Source organism: Alosa pseudoharengus, unplaced genomic scaffold (assembly GCF_046254945.1).
Source record: "Alosa pseudoharengus isolate Yale_2024_CS ecotype anadromous, Long Island Sound unplaced genomic scaffold, YU_APseudo_1.1 YU_APseudo_1.1_scf_1, whole genome shotgun sequence".
Classification (NCBI taxonomy): Eukaryota; Metazoa; Chordata; class Actinopteri; order Clupeiformes; family Clupeidae; genus Alosa; species Alosa pseudoharengus.
This window is the reverse complement of record NW_027468564.1, coordinates 19,572,289-19,594,836: the sequence shown is the minus strand read 5'-3', so window position 1 is coordinate 19,594,836 and position 22,548 is coordinate 19,572,289. Positions and strand designations below refer to the sequence as shown.

The following is a 22,548-nucleotide window of genomic DNA, read 5'->3' as shown; positions in this document are numbered from 1 at the left end:
AAACCAAATGTTGGATTCACGATCGTTTTGCGTTGTGTTTTAGTTCTGATGTCTGTATTGAAGATGGTCAATAAAGCTTGACGGCTGGATCAGGATCGGTGATCAAAATAATTTATTGTAGATGGTACATCACTCACTAACCGAGCACAGGCTAAGTCTCAAACAGTAAAACTGCACAGAGTCTAACAGGTGTGGTAGTTAGTAGAAGCGGGCTGCTGCTGAGCGTCTTGGCATAAGATGCTCCCCGAGTCGCTTCCTCGATCCGTCTCGAAGTCCAAACCTGAGACAAAGCCTGTTATACTAAAATCATATCAACGTAAATCATGCCAACGTGGAAGGTACCAACCACTGTACAAAACCCGGCCCTGGCCAGATGGAGATACTAGCCCGAATAGGCAGACATGCTGTCTCCCTCGGCCCATGTTATCACTGATGTTCCTCAGATGTTCCTAAACATCGGCCTGTATGACCTTCCTGCTGGTACACAGGCCTAAGGCACAGTTATGTACAATAATATGAACCTCTCCCTGTTGTATACTACACACAGTAACACAAAAGTAACACAGATGAACACATCAGAATACATACAGAAATACCCCAGATTTCTACAATTACAACACATGATGTGTTAGTATAGTGTGTGCCCACATTGTTGATCTTGACTTAAGTGGTCTATTTTGAGTCTGAAGAACTGGACCACAGGTAATCTGACACATTCATCTCAGTGAGTAGATTAATCTGAGGATGTCTGATGATGGACCTGTAAGTAATCTGACCTGTTTATCTCTCAGTGACTAGTGTAGAATAATCTGAGGATATCTGATGATGGTCCTGTAGGCCATTGAGTATAGCACCAAAATGACCTGCAAAAATGCACTCTGATTGATGCCCAGTTATTCCAGTTATAGTTTGCTTGAGACTGCTATGCTTGTCAAAGGGCTAAATCTATGGAAAAAAACATTAAAAGAATAATTTATATACATAAAATATTTGTTAAATGATATTAACACATGAGAATGGCCAAGGGGGTTCTGTAACAACTGATACATCCATTGTGTCAATTTTCTGTTAGTGTTGAATACACTCCGACTAGTGTTATTGTGTCATTATTTACTGTGTACGGCTGCTTTAAGAAAGTATTGTATTGTGAATCTGATTGGACGACTTCATTCGTCACCTTTGACCCAAACTGAAAAGCAATATGGCGGCGCCCGTGAGAATCCTCACCGCCTGCCGCACCGCAATATTGAATGCAAATGTCACTGTTTTCTCGCTTCGCTCACGAAAATGTTCAGCTTTGCCACACACAGATGTTCAGAAGGAATACTCGTCCAAATGGGTTCGGCGGAAATTCATCGATTTCTTCAAGGAACAGCACGGACATCGGGTTGTACCGTCCTCGCCCGTGCGACCTCGGGGAGACCCCAGTCTGCTGTTTGTGAACGCTGGCATGAACCAGGTAGGTACAGAACATGACATGACGGTCACAAACCGAAGACCGAAATGCCAATGCAATGCTGCAGCTGACATAATATTTCTAAACGGATTAAGTAAAAAGTTAAAAGGAACTGACCTAACGTAAATCCATGCAGCGACCTGTCAATTGCCATGTCTCGTTAGTTACCTAAATGGCTAACGGCGAGGTTAAATACTCTTGCACATTTGTTGACAGTGTTGTTTAAGCACGTCTCTTGTAATGCTAAGTGAGCCACGGTCGAATAGAAAACACCAGCAGGCACCATCGAGACCGCTAAGTCATGTCAGGTTATGTTGTGGTAATGGCGCACATATAGCAGGTCACACATTGAAACTGCTACTCTGAAACCAATTGCTACAATTCTATGACTACTTTATTACTGAACGGTATGTCTGTTACTGTATTAGTTCAAGCCTATTCTGCTGGGTGCGGCCGACCCTCGCAGCGAGATGGCATCCTACCGGCGCGTGGTCAACAGTCAGAAGTGCGTGCGCGCCGGAGGTAAACACAACGACCTGGAGGACGTCGGCAGAGATGTGTACCACCACACTTTCTTCGAGATGCTGGGGAATTGGTCCTTCGGGGACTACTTCAAGGTGAGAGAGAGATGCACTGGGTGGTTGAGAATTATGCTGACAGTTGTTTTATCAGGGCTCTACACTAACATTTTTTTCCAGGAGCACTTGTGCCCCCAAGTTAAAAAATTTAGGAGCACAGACAAAAATTTGGGAGCACAGTCAGTTCTGTACTTAACTTACACATAATCTAACATTACACTGCAGCTAACAGTTAAACATGCCAGTGCACCAATTGCGAATATTAAGAATGACTGACAACATTTAGGCTACAGGAAACAGGATTTTAAAGATCAGTGCCTACTTTATTTTCAGTCTGTTTTATTTTCCTACATTTTGTTAATGTAAAATAATATAATACATTGCCATATTTGCATTTATCCTGTATATCAAGTATCCTGCCAAATGTAGGCTAATTTATTTATTTGTGAATCCACCTGTAGCTAATCCAAATATGCCCATGTGACCTATCTGACTGCATACTGCCTAATACTACTACTAAAACAGTCAATTTTCTCTTCCACAATACATAGTCTAATCAAGGATATATATATATTTTTATACTTTTATTTTTTTATTTGAAATATCTGCATTGATGGGGGCAGTAGCCAAACGTTAGGCCTACACTCGTTTTGCACTTAAGCTTGTATTCGGTGTAAACAAACAAGCATGCGTGGAAGCCTGGAGTTGTCAGTAGCGTTCTACCTTTGAATAAAATGGAGTATTACGGGAAGCTACTTTTATGCCTGTTCGCTACAGCTATATTTTGCATATTGCAGCCAATACGTCAACTGGGCTAAAAAGCATGTTAGGTTACCTTTCCTTCTCTCACTGCATTCTCAGAATCTTATCCTGTTCCTCCTATATCCGATTAATTCGGTGGATAGAAGGCGGAAGAACTAATTTCTTCAATCTTTTCATCTTGGCTGGCTAGTCTAACTTTCCGCTTTCTCTGCGCGCTCATGGATTTCATAGAAGCGACTACTACTATCGAGTCCCAACGCGAAACTGCTAACGTTGATGGGAGGTGTAGTTTTATGCTGCATTCGCGACGTGATTCTATGGTTTGCACCAGTACTGTTTCTCGATGTTGCGGTGTATTTTGTAGACAAACATTGACATGGTTAGAAGTCATTCGCACCAGTGCGCCTAAATATTTTTTTGCACTCGCACGTCATCATTTTTACTCGCATATGCGAGTGAAATGGGCGCACTGTAGAGCCCTGTTTATGTTTGGTAAAGTGTTGGATTGAATTCCTTATGTCCATACATCCTCTTGGTGAAACTTGCATGCATCTATCATATCATATCTATCATAACTGCTAGAATAGTTTGACATTTTGACCACAGAACTGCTGAATTGATTAACATGTTAACAAGTACTACGATTCCTAATCCTAAAATAAACTAGCCATTAGTGCTTAGATAGTTCCATGGGCTGACCCTTCTTTCCTCAAATCTTTCTCCCTCCCTCCCTCTCTCTATCTCTCTCTTTCTCTCCCTCCCTCTCCCACTGCCTCCCTCTCACTCTGACTCCCTATCTCTCTCTCTCTCTCTCCCTCCCTCTCTCTCTCTCTCTCTTTCTCTCCCTCTGCCTCCCTCTCTCTCTCAGGAGGAGGCGTGCAGTATGGCGTGGCGTCTGCTCACTAAGGAGTACGGGATCCCTCCGGAGAGGCTCTATGTCTCGTACTTTGGTGGCGACGCAGCCTCCGGCCTCCCAGTGGACGAGGAGACGAGGGAGATTTGGAGGAGCCTCGGGTACGTTCAACATGAACATGTCATGAAACAGCCAGGGTGCGTTCAATTCCCTCTCACATGAAACAGCCAGGGTGCGTTCAAATCCCCTCTCACATGAAACAGCCAGGGTACGTTCAACTCCCCTCTCACATGAAACAGCCAGGGTACGTTTAAATCCCCTTTCACATGAAACAGCCTCGGGTGCATTCAAATCCCCTTTCACATGAAACAGCCTCGGGTGCATTCAAATCCCCTTTCACATGAAACAGCCTCGGGTGCATTCAAATCCCCTTTCACATGAAACAGCCAGGGTATGTTCAAATTCCCTCTCACATGAAACAGCCAGGGTGCGTTCAAATTCCCTCTCACATGAAACAGCCAGGGTGCTTTCAAATTAAATGAAAAAAATGAAAGAATCGCTGAAACTAAATTGACCTGTCTATGCCTCTCCTCCTCTCCTCCCCCCTCTCCTCTCCTCTCCTCCCCTCTCCTCCTCTTTTCCTCCTCTCTCCTCCTCTCCTCCCCCCTCTCCTCTCCTCTCCTCCCCTCTCCTTCTCTCTTCTCCTCCTCTCTCCTCCTCTCCTCCCCCCTCTCCTCTCCTCTCCTCCCCTCGCTCCTCTCTTCTCCTCCTCTCTCCTCCTCTCTCCTCTCCTCCCCTCTCTCCTCCCCTCTCTCCTCCCCTCTCTCCTCCCCTCTCTCCTCTCCTCTCTCCTCTCCTCTCTCCTCCTCTCTTCTCCTCCTCCTCTCTCCTCCTCTCCTCTCGCTCCTCTCCTCTCCTCCTCCTCTCTCCTCTCCTCTCCTCCTCCTCTCTCCTCCTCTCCTCTCCTCCCTGTAGGGTGCGAGGGGAGCGCCTCCTGCCGTTCGGCATGTGCGATAACTTCTGGGAGATGGGTGACGTGGGCCCCTGTGGCCCCTGCACTGAGATCCACTACGACCACGTGGGCGGCCGAGAGGCGTCCGCACTGGTCAACGCAGACAGCCCAGAACTGGTGGAGATCTGGAACCTGGTCTTCATGCAGTACAATAGGTGAGATGGATGCCACACACACACATATAAATATATAAACTGCAATTTTCTGCCGCCAGCGGAGGGCATTTAGCCTACTATGCTTCCGGACAATATTTTGCGTCTCCCCTAATTCTGAAGCAGTGGCACCGCTAAATGAAGAGGAAACACTGAGAAGAAAGTTAATGCTTTAAATAGGCTACATCAATACAATATATAATATGTGAACTGAAACTGGACGAGCCATAATAACCTCTGACTAGTTTAGGCTACTTATTGTTAAATTGCAATGTGAGCGGCAGCCAGCAGGGGTATTAATTAAACCGTGGGGGGCCGCCATGCTGAAATAAACGTAGAGGAAACACTGTATACACACACACACACACACACACACACACACACCTCAAGCCACCATAGACAAAAATAACCAAAAATTAGTAGCTCAACAAAAGACCAAATAAATCTCACACTGTATCTGTGTCTGTATCTGTATCTTGTGTCTTGTGACTCATGTCTTGTGTGTGTGTGTGTGTGGGCGTGTGTGTGTTTGCAGGGAGCCTGACGGCAGTCTGCGTCCCCTCCCCCAGCAGAGTGTGGACACGGGGATGGGTCTGGAGAGACTGGTCACCGTCCTGCAGGGGCAGCAGTCTAACTACCACACCGACCTGTTCTCCCCCGTACTGACCGCTATACACCAGGTCTGTTCTGTCTGTTCTCCCCCATACTGACCGCTATACACCAGGTCTGTCTGTTCTCCCCCATACTGACCGCTATACACCAGGTCTGTCTGTTCTCCCCCATACTGACCTCTATACACCAGGTCTGTCTGTTCTGTCTGTTCTCCCCCATACTGACCGCTATACACCAGGTCTGTTCTGTCTGTTCTTACCTGCCTCATACTGACCGCTCTCTCTCCCCCAGTGTTCCGGGGTGGCGGCGTATAGAGGGCGTACGGGAGAGATGGATGATGGGAAGGTGGACATGGCGTACCGCGTGGTGGCCGACCACGTGAGGACCCTCTCCGTCTGCATCGCCGACGGCGTTTACCCCGGCATGACCGGAGCAGAGTCAGTTACTGTTCTTGTGTGTGTGTCTGTGTCTGTGTGTGTGTGTGTGTGTGTGTGTGTGTGTTTGTGTGTTATATGCAATGCATTTTTTGTGAGTGTGTGTATAACCAGGCTTGTGTTGATGTGAATCTGTATTATTCTGTGTAATGTATGGTGTGTGTGTGTGTGTGTGTGTGTGTGTGTGTGTGTGTGTGTGTGTGTGTGTGTGCGTGCGTGCGTGTGTCTGAGAGTGTGTGTGTGTGTGTATAATGCTTGTGTTGATGTGAATATGTATTAGTCTGTGTAATGTATGGTGTGTGTGTGCGTGTGGTGTGTGCGTGTGTGTGTGTGTATCATCAGGCTTGTTCTGAGGCGTATCCTGAGGCGAGCCGTGCGTTACTTCTCTGAGGTTCTTCAGGCTCCACAGGGTTCTCTGGCCAGTCTGGTGCCCACTGTTGCTCACATACTGGTGAGGAGAACGCACCACATCTGGAACTGACTAGAACATTCTCTCCATCTATCTATCTGTCTATCTATCTCATTTGGTCTCTCTCTCTCTGTATATCTGTCTACATCTCTCCTTCTCTTTAAATGTCTGTGTCTTTCTTTCCATCTGTCTTTGGTCCACTCTGTTCTCTTGTCCTTTTATGTTCTGTTCTTCTCCTCCGCTGATCTTTTCTATCTTCTCTTTTTCTCATATTCTTGGTCTTTCACTGTAGTTCTCTCTTTGTCTTTGAAGTAGGAGACAGTGTGTGGGAACAGTAGCCATTAGGATATTTTAAGCAAACCTTTTTTTTTTTTTTTTTAATAGGAATACCGTTTTTATTTCCATGTCTAGACGTATCTGCTTCTCCCTCCCATCTTTGGTCATGCCAAAGTCAAAGTCAAAGTCTGCTTTATTGTCAATTTCTTCACATGCCCAGACATACAAAGAGATTGAAATTACGTTTCTCACTATCGCACGGTGAAGACAAGACATATTTTAACAATTAAGTCCACAGACAAACATAACATTCAAGTAAACAATAAATGAGTAAATAAGAAGGCACATACAATGAATAAATAAGAGCAGCAAAATGCGTTATCATTCTCAATTTCCTTTGATGGCTGACTTTCTTTAATGGTCATTATTGTGACTCCTCTCCTCAGGGTGACGCTTATCCAGAACTACACAAGGAGACTGAGAGGGTAAGGGCCTGTCACAGCCAAGCATCATGGGAGATGTAGTTTCTGGGCTCCATTCTCAACTCCATTCTCAGCTCATTCTCTTAGCTGTGTACATTTGTCAGTGGCTGTAAATAGGCTTATACGACTTGATGTAGCAGCCTGCAGTGGTCTGTAGCCGACTGCATGACATATGTACAATTACGGGTTGAAAACGTATCAGAATCTCAGAATCAGAAATTATCACGTTATGCAGTCGGCTTAAGATGGCTGCAGGCAGCTACATCAAGTCGCATAAGCTTAATGACTTTGAATGGCTTTGAATGGGACTTCAATATCTTAAGGCATCATGGGAAATGTAGTCTTACGTCGTCTTTCTGTCTGTCTGTGTGCTGTGTCCTTTGCGCCCCCTTCTGGTCAGATCATGGACGTCATCAACGAGAATGAGGACCACTTCCTGTCCGCCCTCCGGCAGGGTCGACGGGTGATTGACAGGACGCTGGACAAGATGGCCGCCTACGAGACAACATTCCCAGGTACGCTTCAGGATCATACAGAAGATCTGTACTTTTAGTAGAAACCTGCACTGATGACTAGCCAACATTTGGTCTGTGTGTGTGTGTATATCAATTCTGTGCCACTGTGTTTGTGTGTGTGTGCGCGTATGTAACAAAATCCGTCTGTGTGTCTGTGCTGCACATACCAACACTGTGTGTGTGTGTGTGTGTGTGTCTGTGTCTGAGTGCATATATTAATGGTGTGTGTGTGTGTGTGTGTGTGTGTGTGTGTGTCTCCGTCTCCTCAGCCCCCGTGGCCTGGTCTCTGCACCGTAACCTGGGCTTCCCTCTGGACCTGGTACAGCTCATGCTGGAGGAGAGAGGAAAAGGCCTGGACACACAACACCTGCAGCAGCTGGAGCAGCAGGAGAGGGTAACACACACACACACACACACACACACACACAGACACAGACACAGACACACAGCTGGAGGAAGGAGACATCAACCCACAACATGTCCAGCAGTTGGTGTAACAGGTGAGGGTAGCGCCTCCCATAATAGACGCACATGCTCTGAACTGAGTCTATACACACGGCCTGTCCAGAGTCCAGACCATATGTGTATACAGATCTTAAGTTTCCATGACGCTGAATATTTATATACAATTCTTCTCCTGTTTCACCTCTCTCTTCGTTTACTCTCTCTCTCTTTCTCTCTCTCTCTCTCTCTCTCTCTATCTCTCTCTCTCTCTCTCTCTATCTATCTATCTATCTATCTATCTATCTATCTATCTATCTATCTATCTATCTATCTATCTATCTATCTATCTATCTATCTATCTATCTATCTATCTCTCTCTCTCTCTCTCTCTCTCTCTCTCTCTCTCCTCTCCTCGTCTGTTTGTCTCTCCCCCCCCCCCCCCATAGGAGCGTGCTCAGGTCCAGGCTCAGGCTGACGACTCTGTGGAGCTGATTGATGTCCACAGTCTGGCGCAGCTGCAGAAGGAGGGGGTCCCCCACACCGACGACTCCCCCAAATACCACTACAGCCTCCGCCACGACGGCAAATATGGTACGGACTGCAAACACACACGCACGCACACGTACAGACACGCACGCACGCACGCACACACACACACACACACACACACACTTGCACACACACACATACACACACACAATCACACGTGTCTCTCCTCTCCTCCTTTGTTCTGTGTTTACTCTGTTCTCTCTTCTCTTCTCCTTTTCTGTTCTTTTCTTCTCTGCTCATCTTTTCTATCTTCTCTTTTTCTCATACTCTTGGCTTGTCCTTGTGCATGTGTTTCTTTCTTTTTCTTTTTCCTTTACCGTTCCTCCTCCTCCTCTTCCCCGTCTGTTGCGCCGCAGTCTTCCCAGCCTGCAGGGCGGCGGTGTTGGCTCTGTACGGCGTTGCTCCTGGCGCTGCGGCCGCCGGGCTGCTGGACGCGGTGCACGAGGGTCAGAGCTGCCGTGTGCTGCTGGACCGCACCTGCTTCTACAGCCAACAGGGGGGGCAAGAGCACGACCTGGGCTACATGACCAAAGACGGCCTGCAGGTAGACACACGCACATGCTCACATAAACATAAACATAAACACACACACACAAACATGAACATAAACAAACACACACACACACACACACACACACACACTTTCTTTCTCAAATCAACTGAAATGCTGCTTAATTGCTTTATTGCCATAAATGAGCGAAATCATCATTGCCAAAGGTAGAGTCTCTTAGAGAGTTACACACTCTCTCTCTCTCTCTCTCTCTCTCTGTATCTCTCTGTGTCTCTCTCTCTCTCTCTCTCTCTCTCTCTCTCTCTCTCTCTCTCTCTCTCTCTGTGTCTTTCTCCAGGATGTGCTGTTTCCAGTGGAGGACGTGCAGTTGGTCGGGGGCTACGTGCTTCATCAGATCACCGCAACAGAGACGCTTAGGAAAGGAGATCACGTCCAGCTGCACATAGACGAGGTGTGTGTGTGTCTTTGTGTTTATCTTGTATGGCAAATACTTTGCCCTGGGGCCTGTACTACGAAGGGAGCTTAACCTACCCAGATGTAACCCAGGGTTACTTTGTTAAACCGGGGTTGACAAAACCTGGTTATCTTAAGTGGTGTTAATCGGTACTACAACTCTGATTATGAAGTTGATTTGTTGAACCGGGGTTAACCTAATTGGAGTTTGTGCGCGTTCACATAAAAGGGGCGGGTTGCAGCCATAGACAGTCAGCGCAAGTCCATTTTCAATGATGACGTGATCACCTTATTTTATGGATGAGGAATGCACAATTATTATAACAAGTTATGAGGAATTAAACCCCACTCTACGACAAAAATCAAATACGTCGGCAGTAAAGAAAGCAAGGCAAGGCTGTTGGCAACGTATTGCAGATCAGGTAGCCTAAAATGCCTAAAAGTAAAGTTTTATTTCCACATGTTCAAATATGTGTTACGGAGGATTAATAGCTTCATGTCTGAAATGAGTTGAAATAATTAAAGTGCTTATTTTGAGTTTAGAAAAAGGCCTACAGATGCAACACGATTCAGAAGTGGGCATATCAATTAATAAGGATAATTGAATGTCTAAGTAGCCCCCATTGACTGATTTACTGTATGCCTAATCCTGTAAACATTTCAGATGCAACACCAGTGCCAAACGCACATGGCGGCAGGTGAAAATTAAACACAAAAACATATCAGAATGGTAGGTTTATATAGTTATAGCTTGCATTCATATTTCTTAATTATGAAAATATGTTGTAGGCTATTCTTAGGACTAGCCTTCACTTGGCCTCTGTTTTACAGCTAACAAGAAAAAAGGTGTCTTTGAACACTAGGTTACTGTAGGAGGAAGAGTGTTTTACAGTAGCAGATGAGTTGGCCATCGCAAATAATGGTGGAAGGCTGATTTGGAGGGGGGTGAGGGAGGCATTCGGTCGGATCCTGGTGCTGTGGAAATGTGCAGCCTTTATGTGCAGGGTAGTATGACATTCAAGTTTTATGTTAAAAGGGTGATTTATTTTCGGACATACAGTATTCTTGCTCAGATGTTCAGCACACTGTGGGCTATGTCCGATTTATTTTCGGACATACAGTAGCCTATTCTTGGTCAGATATTCAGCATCACCGATGGAATGAATTGTCCACTGGCAAACTATCGAAAGGAACATTATCTGCTCTATCGTAAGGGGCATTGCTACGGCGGGTGACATTAGAAACGTCTGCCTCGGTCAGATGACAATGATAACGAATTCCCTCGGCTGAGAATCTATATCGTCCATAAAGAATATCTTCATACCTCGGTTAAAACCTATCCACCTTTCGTAGTACGGGCTAATCGAGAAGTTACGCCACACGTGATCAAGTTACTCTCGAAGTTACCCAGATAAGCCAGTAACCCCGCTTCGTAGTACAGGCCCCAGATCTCTGTATCTTTGTTTGTGTGTGTGTTTGTCTTTTGATGATGATGATGATGTTGATGATGATGATTGCTTTGCATCATTTTCTCTGTATGTTTGTGTGTGTGTGTGTGTGTGTGTGTGTGTGTGTGTGTGTGTGTGTTTTTGTACACTTTTTGGACGTGCTCTGATGTCTGTGCCCGCTTACGTGTTTGTGTTTGTGTTTGTGTTTGTGTTTGTGTTTGTGTGTGTGTGTGTGTGTGTGTGTGTGTTAGGCCCAGAGACTGGCCTGTATGGTGAAACACACCGCCACACACGTGCTCAACTTCGCTCTGAGACAGCTCCTGGGAGGGGGCGTGGCCCAGAGGGGCTCTCATGTATCCGCCCACCGCCTGCGATTCGACTTCAGTGTGAAGGTAACTCCGCCCACTCCGGTACCTCACAGAGCATGCAGATCTTCATGCTGACCAGTAGTGACAGAATTCTAGAACTCTCCATGGATTGACAGAATATTATAGAACTCTCCATGGATTGACAGAATTCTAGAACTCTCCATGGATTGACAGAATATTATAGAACTCTCCATGGATTTGACAGAATTCTAGAACTCTCCATGGATGGACAGAATATTCTACCATCTCTCCACCCATCCCTCTCTCATACACTCTCTCTCCCCATCTCCCTCCCTCCCTCGCCATCCCTTTCTTTCTCACACCCTCCTCTATCTCTCTCTCTCCATCCCTCACTCTCTCTCCTTTCCTCTTTATCTGCCTCCATTTCTCCCCATCCCTCCCTCCTCCCCTTCTCTCTCCCTCCCTCCATCCCTACTCTCTGTCAAACCCCAGGCATCTCTGAGCGTGTCTGAGCTGCAGCAGGTGGAGGATCTCCTCCAGCAGATCATCCAAGAGGACCTGCAGGTGCACACACAGGAAGTGCCCCTGGCGCTGGCCAATCAGATCCCTGGCCTGAGGACAGTGGACGAGGTGAGGGCCGTCTATGGGGGTGAGATGTGGGAGCCTTGAGCCGACTCCTCATTGTTTGCCAATGGTGCTACATTTTCAAGCGATGTCACAGTCGCAGACAATTCGTAAAAGTCGTAGTGGAATCATGGGAGTTTTATTGGGGTTGCGTTGCCCTTCTGTCACCTTCATTGTTTAGTGGAAGGTGACAGTCGGGGCTTGTTTTAAGACAATATTATGAAATGTGTTTGAAAGATGCATGATTGCATCAGTCTTGGCTCATGCAAACATAATACTTTTACTTTTGCTGTAACGTGTTATAGGACCGCGACACTTCTGATCATTACAGCCTCACAGATGGCAGAAAGATACCGACATCTATCTGAAAGAAACTGAGTGCATGACAAAGAAATATCTAATAATCTCACTCACTCACTCACTCTCTCTGGCTAATTAGCGGTCATTTCTTTAATCATTGAAGAAATTCATTTGTTGAGGTCAGAGGTCATTTTTTGCGTAGTTGTTTAGTCAGTCCTGTGTCCAGTATTTCTTTTGCTATAACATGTATGAAAGGATGTTAAAATGTTCACTGTGATATGCCTAACTTATAGATCTAGAGGTAGCATCGTGAACGAGTGACCTCAGTGTTTTTTTTCTTTTTGTTTGTTTGTGTGTGTGTGTGTGTGTGTGTGCACGCGCGCGTGTGTGTGTGTGTGTGTGTGTGTGACCACAGGTGTACCCCGACCCTGTGCGGGTGGTGTCCGTGGCGGTGTCCGTGTCTGACCTACTGGAGGGCACCTCACGCAGGCCCTCGTCTGTGGAGCTCTGCTGTGGAACGTGAGCACTGCGGCGTCTCTCTGCTCCCCCATAACCAGACGCACAGCCGCAGATGCACTATATAAATGTTATCACATTCATCATCAGACTATTACTCTAAATCATCATCATTGCAGAGTAACGACGAGTGTATCTGCAAATGAAGAAATGTGCATAATCGTATTCCATTACTGATCAGCATTCAGCTAATGCAGCCAGAGACACAATATAATAATATACATTGCTCCCTCTTAAGAGGGCATGGTCGATATCAGTGGCTATTTCACATCAACATGAGTACTACTGTACTGTGCTTCATAACATCAGTAACTGCGCCCTGTAACTCCAGGTGTTTCAGTGTGAGTACAGTTTCTTTGTGTGTGCATGGTGATGGTAATTTTGATACCATAGATTTAATAGAGACCCAGTCAGACCAATAGTATGAAAAATCAGGAACAGAGTTTATTTACAATGATCAAGGGAGAGACAGCATGACTTCACCTAAAGATCCATCAGCTGCTCTAACTAGACAAGGAAATAGTTAGGGTTTAAGTATCCTTCCAGGCTGACGGGAGATGGTGTTGGTCATCCCATCTCACATGGACTACACTGAATCAGACCCTGATTAGTGGCAGCCTGGCAATCCGGAGCAGATAGCTACTGACGCAGCCATGCAGAACAGTGAAACACTGCAAAGTCATAATATTCCTGCTTATCTCTAAACACAGTCACACAGAGATATACACAGGGACAGTACACATATCATACAGTCATTACATAGAATCATACTTTTAGTATCAAAGTGACCTACTAATGAGAAATGCAGAACATTAAACCACATATTGGAATATTGGACATAATGTTCTATTCCACTTTCTCTCAATGGCAATCTGTCAGATTACATTTCCTGTGTGTGTACAGTTTCTTTGTGTGTGCATGGTAATCTGTCAGATTAGTCACATTTCCTTAATTTTAATCAGGCATCTGCTCCGGACCGGCGCCATCCGGGACCTCGTCGTCATATCGGAACGGCAGCTGGTGAAGGGCATCAGCCGCATCGTGGCTGTGACCGGGGACGACGCCAGAGAGGTGAGGTGACGCTTTACCGCGACACGTCTGATCATTGCGGCCTCATAGATGGCAGAAAGATACCGACATCTATCTGAAAGAAACTGAAGAGTGCATGTGCAAGTGAAATTCTTTAAAGGCAATCGGTAATTTGCATTAGTCAGCAGGTAATAATTGAACATTGAATGTATTTATTTATTAATTTTTAAAAATAATCCTCTATCTACAGCCTATATTCAGGTTGATTGAGGGATAGCTGTACTTTACAAAATAAATAGCTAATAATAATGGATTTAAAAGAGGTAATAATAGACCAGACATGATTGAATAGAGACTATATTTCAGAAAATGATCAACATACCCACATCACTCCCTATCAACACAAGTGCTTTTCATAGGTCAGGATTATTAGGCTCTAAAACAGATTCTCAACATTATAGAGCTGCTGTAAAAGATTCAGTTTACACTTTCAAGAACACATTGGATCAAATGTAGATAGATATCCAACATTAAAGACAGGTCCCTATTCAAACTTTATTCTGTGTGTATGGTTTGTCTGTTTTTGGCTGCATGAGTGAAGGCCGACGTCACGTGACATTTTTTTTTTTGTCTTGGCTCGAGTTGCTACTCAAAAAATGTCTTCGAGGTTGGCAGGTCTGTCCTTCTAATGACTGACATATGTAAGTCGCTTTGGATAAAGATGTCAGCCTAAAATAACTATAAGTATAATAAATGTTTACCTCACCTAAGAAAAAGAGACATATTCTGAAGATGCTTCTGCTTGTGTTTCCACTTTCTCTGTGCTCAGCAGGAAAGGCTAAAACTGTGTTTATATGTGTTTTAGGTCTGTTCACATACATTTATTTCTGTTTACCTGTTTATTGTTTTTGTTTCTTCATTTGTGTGTCCCAAGGCCAGAGAAACAGGAAATGTCCTGGAACAGGAAGTAGAGGCGTTGTCAGCGCGGGTTGCTGCGGCAACCTCCCCCTCCCTCCATGATGCTCAGCGGCTGGCCAAAGACGTGGGTCAACTCACTGACGTACGTATGACAGGATGGGATGCAACACACAGTTTTAAACACTATATAGACACACACAGACAGACACACACACACATACACACACACACACACTTAAAACACTAACTTAAAAAATGACTGCATTACTGTAAGCAGACAAATATGCCCACTTCTACAATATGGTGAGCAGGTCTGTTGTAAATCTATTATACTACAGGAATAAATACATGTGCAATTATTTAAATGATTGAATTGCTTACAATCATTTAACACACTCACATCTCACTTTGTGAAAAATAATAATTCTATAATATGTGTGTCATTTTACATCACATCTGTATTTGAAGATTGTGGATTACTGAACCTTACCCTCCAGAGTTATTGGCACCTCTGCTAAATTTGACTAAAAAACAGTATAAAAAAATAATGTGTTGGTGATTTATTGTAATGTCACAATGAAAACAAGTAGGAAAAATCAAGCTTTGGCTAGGAATCTGGACGACCTGGGGAGATATTGTAAAGGCGAACAGTCTTAAATTCCCTTGCTTTGTATTCTCCAACTTTATGGGGTGTCATAGGAGAATATTACAAGCTGTTTTATTGGCAAATGGAGGCTTAAGAAGGTATTACAAGCACGGGTGCCAGTAACGTGTTTTAGTTAAAAATATTTATTTCTTCATGAGATTTTCCTTTTTCTCAAAATACATTTGCTTCCCTTCAAGGTTGGATTTTTCCTAATTTGTTTCATTGTGAGATTACAATAAATCACCAACAGATTTTTTTTTTTATACCAGTTTTTAGTCAACTTTAGCAGAGGCGCCAATAATTCTGGAGGGTACTGTATTTTGTTAGGCCCATGTTGTTAGTTAGTGGATGTTCACTGGTGTGAGTGAACATCACAGTGATTCATTTTGCTCAGGCAGTGGAAGGGACACCTATACCTCAGTGGCAGAGGAGGGTCCTTCAGACACGGCTGAAAGCCTTACAGAGGAGCACCAACACCAGCATCAGGAAGCAGGAGATCAAAGAGGTGTGCAAACAAACAAACAAACAAACACGCACGTACAGATACAACAAACATCCATGTACATATTTCACGCTCATAATCAGTCTTTGTCAATGTCCATACTGACTGCGCTGCCTGTATGTAGCTTGTAGCACCAGCCACCAGCCAAATGCTGGTAGATATAACAAAAGAATGATTTGGCCTGTGAGTTTGACCATTTATGTTGTTAATGCCCCCCCCCCCTCTCTCTCTCTCTCTCTTTCTCTCTCTCTCTCTCTCTCTCTCTCTCTCTCTCTCTCTCTCTCTCTCTCTCTCTCTCTCTCTCTCTCTCTCTCTCTCTCTCTCTCTCTCTCTCTCTCTCTCTCAGGCGGGTCTTAAGGCTCAGGAGCTGCTGGAGAAGCATGGCAGTCGGCCGTTGGTGGTGGACACCATGGACACGGAGTCCATATCGGTAGGTCACACACTCACACTCACACACTGCGGTGGCGTTACATAGCATAGAGCAAAGGGCTTTTGGGTTAATAAATTACATTCTCTCTCTCTCTCTCTATCTCTTTCTCTCTCTCTCTCTATATCCCCTCCCACCATTTCTATCCTTTCATCTCACACATTTACACATACCTCTTATCCTTCTCCTCCTCCTCCTCTTCCTCCTCGTCCAGGTGGTGGTGAAGACGGTGAACCAGTACAGTGAGCTCTCTCCCGGGTGCATGGTGCTGCTGTTGGCTCTGCAGGCCTCCTCTGGGAAGGTCCTCTGTGCCTGTCAGGTGCCCAAGGTAAAGGTCAGAGGTCACGGGGCCATGGGGTGTCAATAACCAGTCTGTCAACAACCTAAATTGTTGTGCATGGCATGAACAATTAGCTAGGGGGTGCGATGTGGGAGCCTTGAGCTGACTCATCATTGTTTGCCAATGGTGCTACATTTTCAAGTGATTTCACAGTCGCAGACATTTTTCAAAGTCTTAGTGGAATCATGGGAGTTTTATTTGGGTTGCCTTGCGCTCCCGTCACCTTCGTTGTTTAGTAGAAGGTGGCAGTTTGGCCAATATAGTCTTTGTCTTGATAATACAATAACATGACATGATGAAATGTGCTTGAAAGATGTATGATTGCATCAGTCTTGGCTCATGCAAACATAATAAACTCATGCAAACATCAAACATAATAAACTCTCCCTCTCTATCTCTCAAACTCTCTCTCTCTCTCTCTCTCTCTCTCTCTCTCTCTCTCTCTCTCTCTCTCTCTCTCTCTCTCTCTCTCTCTCTCTCTCTCTCTCTCTCTCTCTCTCTCTCTCTCTCTCTCTCTCTCTCTCTCTCTCTCTCTCTCTCTCTCTCTCAGGGCAGTAGCGTGCTGGCGAGCGACTGGGCGGTGGCCGTGTGTGGCCATCTGGGGGGCAACGCGGGCGGCTCCGCTACCGTGGCCAAGGGCGTGGGCACTGCCAAGGCCGAGCACGTCAGCCGGGCACTGAGATGGGCACGGGAGTATGCAGAGGGAAGACAGGAGTCTGGAACACACACTTGAACACAGACACACAGAGTCTCCTGAACACACACTTGAACACAGACTCCTGAACACAGACATACAGAGACTCCTGAACACACACACAGACTCCTGAACACACACACAGACACCTGAATACAGACACAGACTTCTGAATACAGACCCAGACACAGGAAAGTAAAGTCCTGGATACATACACACACACACACACACTGTTGTGCAGCATGAAGGATAGAGATACGCTGGTATTCTAAGACCTCTGCTCTGGGCAAATATGAATTCAACTCCAACAGTCAGATGTTTATAAATAAATAATTTGTACATTATGATATTTATTTTTTTTAGAACTTGTTAGCAACTCTTTGAGCATATCATCCAGGCAGTTTGCTGCAATGAAGTGTATGTCTGGTATTTCTTTGTTTTAAAAGAAATAAAGATGTGTGTTGCGTGCCTATACTCAATGTCAGTCAAATTCTTTGGTTTGTGATCCATATTGACATTTGATCGGAATGTATTAAAAATTGATGACTGATTGTTTTAGCCAAAACCTTCATTGATGTCACAATATGAGATCACGTTTTAAGAAATATTATTTAGACCCACTCAGATGCGTTAAAATGCCATTGCAGCACTTTAATTTCATAGGCTGCAACCTCACAAAGAACAAGATAAGAGGAAATATCAGGGGTGCACTGACAAACCTTAGCCGTTAAGGCTTAGTTAAAAAAAAAAAACGAGTTTTAAATTGATAAGGTAATTATGCTGAACTCATTTATTTGAAGACTGACCAATAACATTTTAATTAAGTACGTATCTGGGCGTAAATTCGCGTGAGATCCGATTCACAAATGCATAGCATTAGCGGGAACTAGGAACAAAGGAATCTGGAGATATGACCAGATGATCTGCGATTGGCTCTTAACTTTTGGAAGTCCCACCCCTTTTTTTCAAAGTGACGAATTGGGAGAAAGATCACGTTCCATTCGAGTCTTGAGTAGCTGGAGTTGTACAGTTCCTCATTTGCATACGCCGTCGTACTTAAACCAACGACATTTCTCAAGCGCTACCATTTCGCAACTCCAATCGAGAGATATTCGACAATGCCCGAGCCAGCGAAGTCCGCTCCCAAGAAGGGATCCAAGAAAGCCGTGACCAAGACGGCAGGAAAGGGAGGAAAGAAGCGCAGAAAGACCAGGAAGGAGAGCTATGCCATCTACGTGTACAAGGTCCTGAAGCAGGTCCACCCCGACACCGGTATCTCCTCCAAAGCGATGGGCATCATGAACTCGTTCGTGAACGACATCTTCGAGCGCATCGCTGGAGAGGCTTCCCGCTTGGCTCACTACAACAAGAGGTCCACCATCACCTCCAGGGAGATCCAGACCGCAGTACGTCTGCTTCTGCCCGGTGAGCTTGCCAAGCACGCCGTGTCCGAGGGAACTAAGGCTGTCACCAAGTACACCAGCTCCAAGTAATTGATTGACTAATTGACTTGAAAACAAAGGCTCTTTTAAGAGCCGCCCATCTGTTCCTTCGAAAGCTGTTTGTTCCAATGAATGATGTGCAGACCGACGCTCGATATACATTTCAATTTGTAGTGACTGATAGTTTCTTATGTTAAAACAACACGACTCCTATATGCCAGTGAAACACTCGCTTCCTCACTCAAGCCCCTGGCCTCAGTCCATCACTGCCGCTGGTGATGGCTAGTACCAGAGAATAAGATACCTTATAGCTTTTATATGGCTCTGGCTAGTACTATATCCTCTGTAGTAGGTTTGTCATCTTAAGCAGAAAGAAGAAATACACATAGGTACTTGGCTTTCCTGTGAAGATGAATGTTATGCTCAAATATGCTCGTTTTGAATTGAGTATTCTTGAGATTGGAAAGTACGTATAAGCATATATACTCTTTTGATCCCGTGAGGGCATTTAACCCAATCCGTGAATTAGTGAAACACAGCACACAGTAAGGTGAAGCACACACTAATCCCGGCGCAGTGAGTTGCCTGCAACCACAGCGGCGCTCGGGGAGCAGTGAGGGGTTAGGTGTCTTGATCTTCAGCCGTGCCTACTGGTCGGGGCTCGAACCGGCAACCCTCCGGTTACAAGTCCAGAGTGTTAACCAGTAGGCCACAGCTGCCCACAACTGTACCCCTAACTTACTGCCTGGAACAATCTTCAATGCACTGCAAAAACTACTTTTCTGTGGTCAATTCAACTCTGTAAACACAAACCTTCCTACGTAAATGTGTACCTATTCTTATCATTTATTTATTCGTATGTATTATTGTTTTAATGTATTAACCCCCCCCTACAGTTGTGTCTTAATATTTGGTCAGAGTACACGATCAGGCATATGCTACAACTATTGTCTGGTTATTTTGATGTCACATTGTTATTGTATTACAAACAAATAACACTCTCTGAAGTGTCTGCAAGCTAGCTAATGCCCTAGATAGGGATCAATAAAGTATCTATCTATCCATCTATTGGATTTGTTTTACGTTAGGCCATCTGCTGTATTTTTGTAAACACGCCTCAGCATTTACGTATCCCTTTGATTTGAACATGCCACTTCAACAAGGGTCCAAACCTTGTGCCACTAGGAGCCAGCGAGAGTGGCAGAGCCTACCGTTAGTGAAAAACATCGAGAGGCTAACCCAAGAGTTTGCTGCTGGTCTATTTTGAGCGTGATGTTAAGCTATTATGAATGTTATACTTGTGTGATTCTCGGTCCATGTACTTGTTTCGGGACTAGTTTGTCAAACTATAGGCTATACAATGTGAAAATTTGTGAGGGAATGAGCTTTTAAAGAGGTAATGAGGTGGCTCTTAAAAGAGCCGTTTGGGTGGTGAATTTCAGCCTAATTTAAGCGCGCTCTCCGCGGATGCGACGAGCAAGCTGGATGTCCTTGGGCATGATGGTGACCCTCTTGGCGTGGATGGCGCACAGGTTGGTGTCCTCGAACAGACCGACCAGGTAAGCCTCGCTGGCCTCCTGAAGAGCCATGACAGCAGAGCTCTGGAAGCGCAGGTCGGTCTTGAAGTCCTGAGCGATTTCTCTGACCAGACGCTGGAAGGGCAGCTTGCGGATCAGCAGCTCGGTGGACTTCTGGTAACGACGGATCTCTCTCAGAGCCACGGTTCCAGGCCTGTAACGATGAGGCTTCTTCACGCCACCGGTCGCTGGGGCGCTTTTACGGGCAGCCTTGGTGGCGAGCTGCTTCCTCGGGGCTTTGCCACCGGTGGACTTGCGAGCGGTCTGCTTGGTTCTTGCCATCGTGAAGATCCTTCTCCAGATAATATCAGAAGTGAGTAAATACTTCAGCTGAAGCATTGCGCTTTATACCCCCCAGAGCTGCTCCCCCCGCCCACTTGGTCCTCGTGATATGGTTAAACGTCACATCCGGATTGCGCCAGAAATTCAAATAAACTAACCCCTTTCAATGTTTGTGAAATACTATTAGAGCCCGTCTACTATAAATGTATATACAGGTATGTATGTGAGAGGAAATATGTATTTAATCTTAATTCTAAAAAAATAATTGTAAAAATGGTGAGGTGAGGATGGTATGTAAAAATGGTGAGGTGGAGGGTGAGGTACTTGCATTGTGGTCCGATTTCTTCCTAGAAGCTACATCAAAGTCCTTTTAGGCAAGTCCCTCCACTCGGCGGCCATATACCAACGTTTTATGGGCACTCATCGGGCACAGTCTTTGGGTCGAACTGCGCGTGCGCAAGGCTTCACGACACCAATCTTGCTCCAGTGGCGAGATCACAACACATGATTGGCACGATGTCTTCACAACACACCGTATGATTGGCTCAATGTATTCACATCACACCACATGATTGGCTCAATGTATTCACATGTCGACGTTTTGCTGAGGAAGGGGTGGTTTATGTGTAGACAACGGCCATATTAGCGTCACAAACTAGCTCCATGCATTTCTATGGAGTATTTTTTGAGTGCTGTCTCCCCACATTAGAAAGTCTCTGGCTACACCCGGAACAAACGTGTCATCGGGATGAATAGACAAACCAGAGCCATATAAAGGCTCTGAGAGAAAACAATCTAATAAGCTATCTATCTATCTATGATGTCACTTTGTTTCTAAATAATAATTATTTAATATCTATGCACATAAGGGTTAAAATGTATCTGAAGACGAAAACCAACGTTATACATGTTTTGCATCTGCCATAGTTAACTGTTAGCAACCTTTCTAGCAGCTAACCCGTTTCCAAACGCTTTTGTGCAAAGACAACTACATTAACATGAAGTGTCAAATAACGTCAACGATTACCAATACGTAACGTATATTGATAACTTTAAATTGTTATATCATTGTTTTCATATAAACGAAACATATATGTACTGCCAAAGTAAGGATCTGCACACATTTAATTGTAAAAGGTATTTGAATAGTTACATTATTAGCACTACTAGGTATCGGGATTTGTTGGTATGGTTAGTAGGAAGTACACTTGGCTCTCATTTCTAATGCAAACCAAGTTATGACAACGTCAGCATAACGTTAACTAACGTAAACTAGCTGAGCGTCGTATCTTCCACAATATATCCAGGATTACTCTTTATTTTCAAAACGAATATCAGAGATACGCTTAGAGACAGAACCAGCTTAGAAAAGGAATAAATACTTCCACGGAGATGAGTGGGTGGCTCTTAAAAGAGCCTTTGAGTCGATGTTCGTTGACGGGTGTCAATTTACTTTGACTTCTCGGTCTTCTTAGGCAGCAGCACGGCCTGGATGTTAGGCAACACACCACCCTGAGCAATGGTCACTCCGCCGAGCAGCTTGTTCAACTCCTCGTCGTTGCGGACAGCCAACTGCAGATGGCGGGGAATGATACGGGTCTTCTTGTTGTCACGGGCAGCGTTGCCGGCCAACTCAAGGATCTCAGCCGTCAGGTACTCGAGCACAGCGGCCAAGTAGACCGGTGCACCAGCGCCGACACGCTCAGCATAGTTGCCTTTACGCAGCAATCTGTGGACACGACCCACGGGGAACTGAAGTCCAGCCCTAGAGGAGCGAGTCTTCGCCTTCGCCCTAGCCTTGCCCCCGGTTTTACCTCTTCCACTCATGATTTCACTATAACAGTTTCAGCGAAATGTTGACGCGGAAAAAGATAACGAAATGGTGTCTATATATACAAGGTCATTTCAGGCTTACTCAGTGCCTCAATGGCTGAGATTCTAATGCCCATAGCCAATCAACACACTTCCAACGCAAA

General features: G+C 45.1%; 5 protein-coding genes across 5 annotated transcripts; 3 read left to right on the top strand and 2 right to left on the bottom strand.

Moving 5' to 3' along the window:
• The first annotated feature begins 1,201 nt into the window (after nt 1–1,201).
• Nucleotides 1,202–16,231, top strand: aars2 (alanyl-tRNA synthetase 2, mitochondrial (putative)). The gene is made up of 20 exons (XM_076278943.1): nt 1,202–1,459; nt 1,885–2,073; nt 3,665–3,810; nt 4,625–4,816; nt 5,349–5,493; nt 5,717–5,862; nt 6,202–6,310; nt 6,991–7,029; nt 7,427–7,541; nt 7,811–7,935; nt 8,432–8,576; nt 8,891–9,078; nt 9,383–9,496; nt 11,198–11,338; nt 11,768–11,905; nt 12,615–12,718; nt 13,678–13,786; nt 14,679–14,804; nt 15,707–15,813; nt 16,157–16,231. Exons 1-19 carry the CDS (start codon nt 1,202–1,204, stop codon nt 15,758–15,760), a joined length of 2,583 nt encoding a protein of 860 aa, XP_076135058.1. The 3' UTR covers nt 15,761–15,813; nt 16,157–16,231.
• LOC143122676 (histone H2A-like) lies at nt 14,756–22,399 on the bottom strand. Its single transcript, XM_076283458.1, has 3 exons — nt 22,026–22,399; nt 16,411–16,549; nt 14,756–14,845 (listed from the first exon to the last, which is right to left on the bottom strand). The coding sequence occupies exons 1-2, from the start codon at nt 22,397–22,399 to the stop codon at nt 16,414–16,416; spliced, it is 510 nt and encodes a 169-aa protein (XP_076139573.1). The 3' UTR covers nt 14,756–14,845; nt 16,411–16,413.
• LOC143122698 (alanine--tRNA ligase, mitochondrial-like) lies at nt 16,481–17,422 on the top strand. The gene is made up of 2 exons (XM_076283496.1): nt 16,481–16,565; nt 17,128–17,422. The coding sequence occupies exons 1-2, from the start codon at nt 16,500–16,502 to the stop codon at nt 17,308–17,310; spliced, it is 249 nt and encodes an 82-aa protein (XP_076139611.1). The 5' UTR covers nt 16,481–16,499; the 3' UTR covers nt 17,311–17,422.
• LOC143122706 (histone H2B 1/2-like) lies at nt 18,387–19,739 on the top strand. The gene has a single exon (XM_076283511.1). It carries the CDS (start codon nt 18,390–18,392, stop codon nt 18,762–18,764), a length of 375 nt encoding a protein of 124 aa, XP_076139626.1. The 5' UTR covers nt 18,387–18,389; the 3' UTR covers nt 18,765–19,739.
• Nucleotides 19,873–20,601, bottom strand: LOC143122686 (histone H3). The gene has a single exon (XM_076283470.1). It carries the CDS (start codon nt 20,570–20,572, stop codon nt 20,162–20,164), a length of 411 nt encoding a protein of 136 aa, XP_076139585.1. The 5' UTR covers nt 20,573–20,601; the 3' UTR covers nt 19,873–20,161.
• Nucleotides 22,400–22,548: the final 149 nt, after the last annotated feature.